General features: G+C 54.8%; 1 protein-coding gene across 3 annotated transcripts; it reads left to right on the forward strand.

The window, feature by feature from the left end:
* Positions 1–1,386: 1,386 nt before the first annotated feature.
* CLK3 (CDC like kinase 3) lies at positions 1,387–10,294 on the forward strand. Of its 3 annotated transcripts, none has more exons than XM_075764834.1 (13): positions 1,387–1,484; positions 1,818–1,966; positions 3,820–4,027; positions 6,204–6,297; positions 6,588–6,654; positions 7,321–7,437; positions 7,794–7,960; positions 8,134–8,228; positions 8,569–8,698; positions 8,930–9,012; positions 9,349–9,428; positions 9,573–9,663; positions 9,903–10,294. In XM_075764834.1, the coding sequence occupies exons 2-13, from the start codon at positions 1,818–1,820 to the stop codon at positions 10,080–10,082; spliced, it is 1,461 nt and encodes a 486-aa protein (XP_075620949.1). In that variant the 5' UTR covers positions 1,387–1,484; the 3' UTR covers positions 10,083–10,294. The 3 variants fall into 3 exon arrangements, with proteins under 3 accessions (XP_075620949.1, XP_075620951.1, XP_075620952.1); XM_075764836.1 differs by having other exon boundaries at positions 1,399–1,497; XM_075764837.1 differs by lacking the exons at positions 1,387–1,484; positions 1,818–1,966; positions 6,204–6,297 and having other exon boundaries at positions 3,900–4,027.
* Positions 10,295–10,710: the final 416 nt, after the last annotated feature.

Genomic DNA, 10,710 nt, shown 5'->3' on the forward strand with positions numbered 1-10,710 from the left:
AGTTCACCGTCATGCAGGTGAGCGCGACGGAGGTGACCATGGCCAAGAAGGTGGCTTGGATCAGCCACGCTCAGGAGCCTCTCCTGAACCCGGGGGAGTCTCAGCCCCCCCACTCGTGGGAGCGGGTACAACAAGCCCGGAGGAGCTGTTTCGTGCTGTCCGCAGGAGACTGCCGGGGTGGGATCGCTCTTCTTGGGGCAACGGGGGCTTCTAGCTCTGCTTGAAGGCCACCAACCACGTCCCCGTCCCGTCACAGGCTCGCATCTACACCCGCAGCTCCCCGCTGGGCCGCGTGCAGGTGGGTCCCCGCGCCCCCGGGGCCGGGCTGCTGCACTGGAAGGAGATGTGCAACCGGGGACAGCTGGAGTCGGCGCGGTGGCACCGGATCCAGCCCGACGTCCTCAGACCCTCACCTCGCAAGGCTTGCCCGGGACTCAGGCACCCGCGGGACTGAGTGACGGGGGGGGGTCTCCGAGCCTCGCAGAGGTGAGGTCTCAGCCTGCACGTCGCCGCACGTGGGCACGAGCCCCGGAGGGGAACGAGCCCATCTGAGGTGGCTTTGGCGTCGGGCAGAGGAGAAGAGGAACCTTTCTCTGCCACCGTCCACCGCGAGCGAACCCTGAAACCTTGGCCGTGCTAGGAGATGGGCGGGATGAGCGCCCAACTGGGACAGCAGCCCCGTCACCGCCACGGTGGGGGTATCTCCCGTCCCTTCCGACCCACCGACACCAGCCCACCCTTCCCTCGGCAGCCCAGACCCTTCCCCGTCCCCGGGAGTTGGGATGCTCCCCTCCGTGCGAGAAGAAAAACGCGAGGACTCACCCATATACCCCCCACCCCATCCCGCGCCAGCGCTAAAGGCGTTCGTCAGCGTTTTTAATTAATCGCTGGCCTGGGTTGAGCGGCGGATAATTAAATGAAGGGCTCGAGCGCCATGGCGTGATTGGAGTTCTTCCCCATCCCGGTGCTGGGGGGGCCGGTTTTAGGAGCAAGAACTGCAAGAGGGAGCAAAACCCCACTCGTGGCCGCGCTGCGCGGTGCTAATTAGTAAATAAACGGGATCGACACCCCCCACCCCCCCCCCGGGGATTAACGGGAGCCTGAACCATCCCCACGCCCGCGGGCAGGTCTCCCGTGGGTGGGGGGGACAAGCGTGGGTTCTCAGCCCCGTGGAAGGAGAGGGAGGTGCGGGGGCGGCGGGGATGGTGTGTGTCCCGTCCCGTCCCGTGTCCCCCGCCCCATCCCCGGCCCACGCCCGTTAATACCGGCGGACCCCGCAAGGGTTAACGGCGCGACCTCCGGGCCATAGAGAGGCGGCGGGAGCGGCGCGGGGCGGAGCCGCTCTAGGCGGCCGGGAGGGGCGTGGCGTGGCTGAGCCGTACCGGAAGCGGAAGTGGCGGTGCTGGGCCGGTGGGACCGGGCCGCAGCCGCCGAGCACGGCGCGGAGGACGGGGGCAGCGGGGAGGGGGGGGCGCGGAGGGACGGTGAGCCCGCGGGGTGCGGAACGGGGCCGGGGGTGCTCGGCGGGGGAAGGGGGAAGAGAGGGAGGGATGGCGTGGGGCCCGGGCCCCGGGGTCGTTACATCGCGTCTCGGGCGCGGGCGGCGGTGCCTCGGTGGGAGCGGTTTGGTGAGGGGCAGCGGGGAAATAACCCGCCCGTGGCCGAGGGGAGGCCTCCAGCTTAAAATCGTTGGGGTTGGCGGAGCTCCGGTCCTGACGGCTCGGCCCGCGGCCGTTAGCCGCCCAGCCGGGGGTGGTGTCCGTGGGTCGGGAGCGAAACGCGGGTGGGCTGAGCGGGCGGCTGCGTTGTGTCCGCAGATGCATCACTGTAAGCGGTACCGGTCCCCGGAGCAGGAGAGCTACCTGGATCACCGGTGGAAGAGGAAGAGATCTCGCAGCAGAGACTACGAGGGGAGGCTGCGATACCCGGCCCGGAGGGATCTCTCGAGGAGATCGCGATCGAGAAGGTGGGAGCGGGTTTGGGGAGGGTTAGCTGAGAAACCCACCGCCCCGATTCGGGCGGCGGTTCAGAGCGAGCGCCGAGGCGGTGGCAGCTTTCATTTCCTGACGGCGGATCGGCCTTAAACCTCTAAATCCCGGGGCCGGGAGGAAAGGGTTTAATTGCCTGCGCCTTCCCTAACGGGTTTCGGCCTCTGTAGCTAAGCAAAAGTTCTTCCCAAAGCGGCGTCTTCACCGTTAACGCGGGAGAAGAGTTTCCAGTTAACGCTGGAATCGCGTTTCCCAGTTCTAATGCATTAAAATCTTTCCCGACAGCCCCTTTCCTTCCGAAATCATTACAAATCAGATTTTAAATTAACAGTGCTTTTCCCTCCCCTACGCCGTCGGAAAGGATCTGAGCATCGCTAACTGATCTTTCCCGCCTCGGCTCTGGATTTTACCTTTGATCCTCTCTTTGTTCAGCGTTTCCACGGGGACAATTAGGTGCTGGAAACGAGGTGGACGAGGCCTTCGCTTAATGGGAGCTGCGGCGAGGGTTCCGGAACAGAGGCGGGAGCCGTGTGCTGACACGTCGACCGAAATAAGCTGCCGGTCCTCGCTGGTACCGGAGCTGGGGCTGTTCCGCAGGTTGAACAGGGCAGGTGCAGTCAGAAGGGAGCTGAGTTCAGCTTTAAATTCCTGAAACGTTCCTACAGCTTAATTTCTCTCCCAAGCCTGGCTTTTGTTCGCTTGAAGGAACCGGGTTGTGAAATACAGCTGACGCACACGATGGCCTTTTCCGTTCTTTCACCCGACGTAGGACGGATTGGGATGAAAACGGGCTTTCGCCCGGTGAAAACCACCTCGCCCCGTTAGTCTCAGACCGTCAGCCTCTCGCGGGTTCGCTGGGCTCTGGATTTGAGGAGATTGTTTTGGCAACGATTAGCGCTCTCGCTGACGCGGGGACGCAGAAATAACAGAGAGGCGCAAACAACAAAAGTTCCTGTTTCCGGACTGAAGCAGCTGCGGCGAGGTCTCGGTTGGAGAAGCCGTTGCTCTCGGTGTCGGCTAGGTGACATCATCGACCTGGCCCCGGCGTGTGCCCAGAGCGTTGCTGTTTATGGTTTTTATTCCTGCATCGCGACGTCTTCTACCTAAAACGCGGCTTCTCGCTCAACGACGTGGGGCAGGGAGAGCTGCTCTCGTCGTTAATGTGCGCACGCGGTACCTAACGCTGCCTGTGCGACCCCAGGTGATGAATACTCGCGCAGGGGAGCGTTGTCTGATGTCTTGTGGCCCTTCCCGGGGCAGAAATTGAGCTTGGCCGATTCCCTTGCGTGTGGTTGTCACTAGAGGCGTGGGAGCTTGACTATACCGCGGAGACCAAGTTTTCCTTCTGGCTCTTGTTAACGATCTGAGCTGGCGCGCGCGTGTACAGCGAAGGCTCGGTGTTTAGGGGACTCCAGTCCCCGCTGGGGTGGTGACTGGGGCATCACTGCTGCCTTCAGACCTCGTTTGCTCAAGAACTAATGAGACACCTTCCTGAGGGAGAAGGAACGATGTTAGAAAAACACTTGCGGAGGTGGCCTAGATGAGGCAGGCAGCTCAGATCCAGCTCTGAGCTCTGGTTTGCCCTCCCCGGCTCCTTGAAAGGCGAGGTTGCCACGCCGTTTTCTCTTGTGAACCTTCTCGAGGTTCTTATCCGAGAGACTCGGCTGGGAAAGATCAGTGTTTGAGCCGCAGCGGAGGGGCGGTTTGAAGCTAGGACGCTTACTGTTGTTTCCCTGCCACCAGGCAGCGGGAGCAAGAGCGCTTTGTTTCAGCGGGATTCTGCCTTTCGTGCTGTTCCAGGCTTATAAACGCGTTTTTGTTTGTGCTGCAGCCATGACAGGATGCCTTATCACAGGAGATACAGACGGGACAGCGACGCCTACAGATTTGAAGACCGAAGCCCGTCTTTCGGAGAGGACTATTACTCGACCCGCTCGCGAAACTGGCGGCGATCCAGAGGCAGAGAGCAGCACCGTCCCAAGAAACATCAGCACCACTGCCGGAAACGCAGGACCAGGTCTTGTAGCAGTGCCTCCTCGGTGAGTAGCATCCAGAACGAGTTCAGGATTGTTCAGGGTTTTAATTGTTCTTCCCTCCTTTCAGCTCTGAACACTCTGGGTGAGTACCTCTGATCCCCTATTTTATTTTTTTTGGTGTTTGTTTTCATTACGTGGAACGTATAGTCCAAAAATCTGTGTCTTGTTAAGCGGGAAGCGCTTGTAGCCCTTGGTTCTTACTAGTCCAGCCCCTGCAGCCTTAATACGTGAGGAAATTAAGCTGGATTCTTTACGGCCGGGGAGGGGATCAGGGAAAGCTTCCAATGGCGCACGCGTGATAGGGCGAGCCTTGGCCGCGGGCCAGCCCGGCTGCTGGGGATCCGTCATCGTTCAGGTTTACACACGGCCAGGGCTTCGCTTCCGCGTCCTGCCGCTGGTTTTAGGGTGGTTTTGGTAGGCGGCGGCGGTACGGAGCGCTCCCGTGAAGGCACGATGGGATGGATGGGCCTGGTTCTCCCCGAGTTGTTAGCCCTGTGGCTATTAGCCCCCGTCCCGCCGTACTTAGGGAAGGGCTACGCGCATGTCCTCTTTGCCTGTTTCCACATGAGTGTCTGTCTTTGGATTTCAGTTTCTTTGAAAACTTCCCCGTTTTTCCACCCTGAAACCTAGTATTCCTCTGAAGGATTAACGGGGAATATTTGGCTCTGGGCAGGGAGGCTGGTCCCGGGACCAGGAATACCCTGGAAGTGTTGTGAGGTATCAGGCCACGTGTCTCTGCTTCACTGCCTCTCTCCCGTCAGGAACCTTCCCATCTTTCACAAATTTGTTGCTTTTAAACATTATTACAATTAAATGACCGAGTCCCGACCCCTGCAGTTGAAGTTGGATATCTGCATGGCTGGGAACTTCTGACGGTCTGTTGCTTTCCTCCTTTTATTTCTTTCCAGTTGCCTTTTTTTAATTTTACTTTCCGAAAGAGCCAGGGTTATGCCAAAAACTCTACAGTGCGGTTTGCTTGTGCGTGCGTGCGGTGATGACAGCGTGTGGGTTTGGGCTGGCGCGATCTAAATCCTTTGAATTCTCACGGCTGTCTCAACTGTCCTCTTTACCTTCCCTCCCTTTCAGCTGATCTTTTGGGGTGTGAGTGTAGCTCGCTATTTTGGACTAGCTGGGGAGGGCGAGGGGCAACCGAAGTCCGATAGAAGCTCGGGCGTGGAAATGCAGAGCTTTGTATTAATTTCTTTGGTTGTAGAGGTTGTGACTATTTTTTAAGGCTAAATAGGAAAAAAAGATCAGGAATTAGGGCAGCTTGCTTTGTGGAGCCCGGGTCCTTTTGGGAACGTTCGGCTGGTTTTCCAGTAGAAGCTAGCAGTAGCAGGAGTGAACGCGACCTCATACCGTTAGCGGACACCTGAAGCGGAACGAAACGCTCCCTGGGGGATTAATTTAACTGTCCCGATTCCTAAAGTTCTCTCAGGCTTAAAACCGCGTCCTAAGGCCGATACGCAACACCGGGTCTGTTTTGCAGCCAGGCGAGCGTGTGGATTTAAGATCGGCGTGGTAGTTGGCTCTGTCAAGAGGGGAAGGGCTGGTTCGTAGCCGGGGACGGACACGGCTCTGGCGATCTGTTAACCGAGGTAGAAAAGAGCAGGCTACGCAGAGGGAGAACTGCTACGCTGGCTTCTACTGGACAGCTTGTCCAAACTGACAGCTCGTATTCCCTTCGTCACGTTTGCCAGCGGAGAAAATGACATTGTTCTGGCAAAGCCCTCCTTCTTCTCGCGCCTCTGGCGGCATCCTCCGGTGCCGCGGAGGAAGCCGCTTCTCTTTGGGGAACGGCGGTGCCGTGCCGAGCCGCCTTAACCCTGGAGCTTCCCAGCTGCTGCTTCCCTTCAGAGAAGAGGGGGGAATTTTCCTGCCTAAGAGGCGGCGGCACCAGAAGCCGTAGCCAATGAGTTGTGGTTGGTTTTTTGGTTTTTTTGTTTTTTTTTTTTTCTTTTCTTCACATACCTGTAGCTGTTGATTACTTTTCTGTTTTGAAGTTAGTTTGTGTCTTGACGTGTCCCTTGCAATATCCCTATCGTTATATATGCTGTGTGCCTTATGAAATGCTGGGATCTGGAAAATCCAACCACCGACGCACCGTCATCTTCACCTTTGAATGACAACACAATCCTGCCGCTCGGTCGTATGCCGTTTCGGGGGGCGGTGTGTACAGAGAAGCCAACAGAGCAGTAAGCGCAGCAGGAGCGTGGAAGATGACAAGGAAGGCCACCTGGTGTGCAGGATCGGCGATTGGCTTCAAGAGCGATGTACAGCCACCTTTCGTAAAACTTTACCTCTCTACTTTCTATCCCCGTGTTAGACGAGATCTCTCGTATTGTACTCGAGGGGTCTCTAGTGTTTTATTGCTTATAAATGGACTGACCAGTAAATTGCCTGAGGCAGACAATAGACACTTGAGTTTTAAAGAGCGTAGCAGCGAGAGACACTTTTTTTTTTTTTTTTTTTTTTGCTTTGACGTTTTATTGCTGTGAAATTGCAGGACCTCAGCTCCGGCCAAGCCCCTGAAGTTCACATCCACTCCTGTTTTCTCTCCTAGATGAAATTGTCGGCAGCCTGGGTGAAGGCACTTTTGGCAAAGTGGTGGAATGCGTGGACCACGCCAGGTAAGCGTCTTTCCCTTCTTCCCCATAACTCCTCTGTCCCTTGTCTCACGGGCAGGATTAACGCTGCTGGTTTCACCTGGGGCTCCGCTGGACCAAACTGTTGTCGCCTTCCTTGCTTGTCGCAATGGTAGAAATTATTTCTCAGAGCGAATGGAAAGGGTTCACGCCTCAGTCCCCCGAGTTTGCAGGCCGAGGGAGGCAGGGGAGTTTGTCCAGTGGCTGAGGCTGTTCTACTGTAGTGAACTCTGAGGGAAAGCGACCTCTTAATCTGCCTCTACGTCTCTTTTTTTTCCTCTTTTTTTTTTTTTCATATTTTAAGTTCTCCTGTGATTACACTTGACCCCTGTCTCTTCCTGACCTTTTGTCTGGCTCCGAGCCACAGGGTCAGCTTAGTAGAGGAGCCGCTGAGATCTCCTGCCTCCTCAGAAATCTCTCTGGCACGGTTGGGAGAGGGGAGGTGGCTGCTGGAGGGACAGTGACCTTAGGGACTGCTGAGTCAAGAAAGGGCGCGCTCCCAGAGCTGGCTGCGGCTCTCTTTGGAACATTACCCAGTAAATAGCCTCTTAATGCATGAAAAACTGACTGGAGTAACTGGGACCTGCTCTTGCTGTGGACTGTAAATAAGCTTATTTCTCCGATTCCATCCTTTTCTCTCTTCCCTTACAGAGGCAAATCTCAGGTGGCGCTGAAAATCATAAAAAATGTTGGAAAGTACCGAGAAGCAGCCAGGCTGGAAATTAACGTCCTGAAAAAAATCAAAGAGAAGGACAAGGAGAACAAATTGTAAGTTCCTACAAGACTGCGGGGCAGTCAGTACTCCGTCCTTAGAGACAAGTAGTCTGCTTGGGCGACGGCCAAAGAACTAGAATACCTGCTACTCGCCTCCTGCGTGGGGGGGAACCCGTCTCAGTCCTCTGTGTTTTGGAAGAAGAGAGTCTGTCTCTAGTTCTACTGAACACTTGTTTACTTAAAACTCTTAACAGCTGACGTGCCAGGTCATAGTGGGGAAAAATTAACGAAAAGTTTTCTAACCACCAGAGCTTTTGCTCACTGACCACTTCTGAAGTAGCCAGAGGAGAAGGACTGTTGTGTCGCGTCCCTGGATGACAATTAATCCTCTCATCTTTCTCTCCGCCCAGCTTGTGCGTCCTGATGTCAGACTGGTTCAACTTCCATGGCCACATGTGCATTGCCTTCGAGCTTCTGGGCAAGAACACTTTCGAGTTCCTGAAGGAGAATAACTTCCAGCCATACCCTCTCCCTCAGATCCGGCACATGGCCTACCAGCTCTGCCATGCCTTGAGATGTAAGCCTGGCTGGGCGACAGTGTCTCACTGGAAAGGGGCTGGGAGGAAGCTGAGGAAGGGTTGGCTTGACACTTTGATGGGCAGACTTGGATGGATGCTTCTTTATATATATTTTTATATATATATTTTTTTTTATTTTTTTTTTCCTCTCTCCTCTTCACGACCTGTGCAGTTTTACATGACAACCAGCTGACTCACACTGACCTCAAGCCAGAAAACATCTTGTTTGTCAACTCGGATTTTGACACTCTGTACAACGAGAAGAAGGTGGGTTACGTCCAAAAGAGAGGTAAATAGATGAGGAACAGCCTGCCTTTCTCTCCCTGTTCTGTACACTTGGTGGGAATACACGGGAATTAGGGCCTCTTCTTTCTCCTTTGTCTTCTGAAAGCCTTAAGACTGCTTCGGTGGCTCCAGTCCGTGAAGCAGAGTGTTCAGTGGCTTTCCTTAATGCTCAGCTGAGATGAGAAGGGCTCAGAGCTTCACAGTTATAATCCTTCTGATTAGTCCAGACCTGGCAGTTCTGGGGTCAGAGGGCTCCTCTCAAAGCCCAGCTTAATCCTGAATCAGCCATCAGAAGCACTGAGGTCTTGGTGTTTGCTTGCAGAGCTGCGAGGAGAAATCCATCCGGAACACGAGCATTCGCGTGGCGGACTTCGGAAGCGCCACCTTCGATCACGAGCACCACACCACTATCGTGGCTACCCGGCACTACCGTCCACCAGAAGTGATTTTGGGTGAGTACTGCTGGGATTTCGGGAATCTCGGACGGGTGGAGAACACTTGCCCCAGGGATGCTGTAGGATGATGCCGTCTAGAGGAAAAGCAGGACTTCTGTCAGTGTGCAGCACTGGAAAGTGCATAGATAACTTCTGGGTCTTGTGTAATCCTTGCAGTTTCAACAAGGAACTAGTAGAAATCTGGTGGGACTTGTTGAGACCACAAAGGTAACTTGATTCTCTTTGCAGAGCTGGGCTGGGCACAGCCATGTGATGTCTGGAGTACCGGCTGCATTCTGTTTGAGTATTACCGCGGCTTCACGCTCTTCCAGGTACGATTCTCGCACTGCGCCCTAAGAATCCTAAATAGTTCAAATTTAGGTGAAGGGACACGCAGATCAGGCACTAAAAATCAGAAGCTGTGTTTGAAAATAAGCCCAGGAAAACTCAGGATTTGAGGACTTGTGCCTTGCTGGAAGGTTCAGATCACTTCTGGTTTCTTCACTGTGCCTGTGACGACTAGAAAAACCAAGAGCGGAGGCAGAGGTGGAGAGGAGCCGCAGCGTTCCTGACGGAGCCTCGTCTCTTCCTCCCCTGTACTTGCATGGGGGACAAACCTTTCGTTGTCACATCTCTCAGTAACGCACCGTTGCTCTCTTCCTCTGCAGACCCATGAGAACCGTGAGCATCTCGTCATGATGGAAAAAATCCTCGGGCCAATTCCATCTCACATGATCCACAAAACCCGGTAAGAACCTCTTCCGGATCTCAGACAGTCTGGTCAACTGTTTGCGGCTAATTCTCTGTCCTCACACAGCTTCTCTCCCTGGGAGAGATGTGCTGGAAGTACATCCCACGAGTAGCCTTACGGAACACCACCTTTTCTCTTCAGGAAGCAAAAATATTTCCACAATGGGAACCTGGTATGGGATGAGAACACGTCCGATGGGAGATACGTCCAAGAGAACTGCAAGCCCCTGCGGGTAGGTGCTGCTCTGTGGAGGGCTGGCTGGGTTGTTCCCTTTTCCAGATCAGCAGCACGGGGCTTAGGGATGGGAATTTACCTTAAAAACTGGCTTTTACACAGCCCCAAACTCCCACCCGCAGGACAGGTACTGAGGAATCAGGATGGGAGACAGCCCTTACCTCGCTGTACATCACAAAACGAGGGCCGAGGCTTCAGTCCCCGTCCCTCCCTCTGCCCCCTGCCCTTCTCTTTCAGACATACATGCTGCACGACTCGCTGGAGCACGCACAGCTCTTCGATTTGATGAGGAGGATGTTAGAATTCGACCCTTCCCGGAGGATCACGTTCTCAGAAGCCCTCCTACATCCTTTCTTTGCTGGCCTCTCCGCAGAGGAGAGGATGCTGTGCGGTCGAGGCCGGGACCTGAGCAGATGACGGCCGGGAAGGGTGCGATGCCTGCTGGATTTGTACATACGGGATCGGTCCAGCCTCTGCAGTTCAGCCCCAGGCACTCTCTCAGAGTTCAGAGGGGCTTGGGGCACTGCGACAAGGACACTAGGGAGGGGAAGAAAAGCTCCATTGGAAAGCACAGATTTGTCTATTTATATGTTGTAAAGTTAAAATAAAGTGTTTCTTATTGTTTGATACTTCCCTTGTAGGCAGGTGTAGGGTTCTCTTGCTCCCAGCTTTGCCTTTTCTGCAAAGGAAGACAGAGATGTTGAAAAAAAAAAAAATTTAACTGGAAACTAAACAGCGGGAATCTTTGCTTCACTGGAGGGTAAAAAGACTGAACTCTCCCTGGTCTCTGCCCTTGCTCCTCTGATGGGCACGGAGCGGCAGGAAGACTTGTTCCAGCTGTGGTGTCAGGCTCTAGAACAATAGCAGAGAAATAAATGGCTGCACACAAATAGCACGCATGAATAGTTGCACTTTATTTCAGGACATCCCCCAGTAGCGGCAGGAATTAGTCGTTACAAACATTAGGTCACAAATGGAGTATCAAGCAGTGACATAAGTGCAGTGATCTTCACATGTTAGTGACCAGAGCAGCACTCGTGGGCAG

The sequence above is a fragment of the Balearica regulorum genome, chromosome 12, assembly GCF_011004875.1.
Source record: "Balearica regulorum gibbericeps isolate bBalReg1 chromosome 12, bBalReg1.pri, whole genome shotgun sequence".
In the NCBI taxonomy this organism is placed as follows: Eukaryota; Metazoa; Chordata; class Aves; order Gruiformes; family Gruidae; genus Balearica; species Balearica regulorum.

Excerpts from the sequence above, each read along its gene's own strand:
- CLK3 (XM_075764834.1), top strand. The coding sequence starts at position 1,818 with ATGCATCACTGTAAGCGGTACCGGTCCCCGGAGCAGGAGAGCTACCTG. Across the intron at positions 6,655-7,320 it reads GAATGCGTGGACCACGCCAG|AGGCAAATCTCAGGTGGCGC; the intron begins GTAAGCGTCTTT and ends CTTCCCTTACAG. Across the intron at positions 7,961-8,133 it reads GCTCTGCCATGCCTTGAGAT|TTTTACATGACAACCAGCTG; the intron begins GTAAGCCTGGCT and ends CGACCTGTGCAG.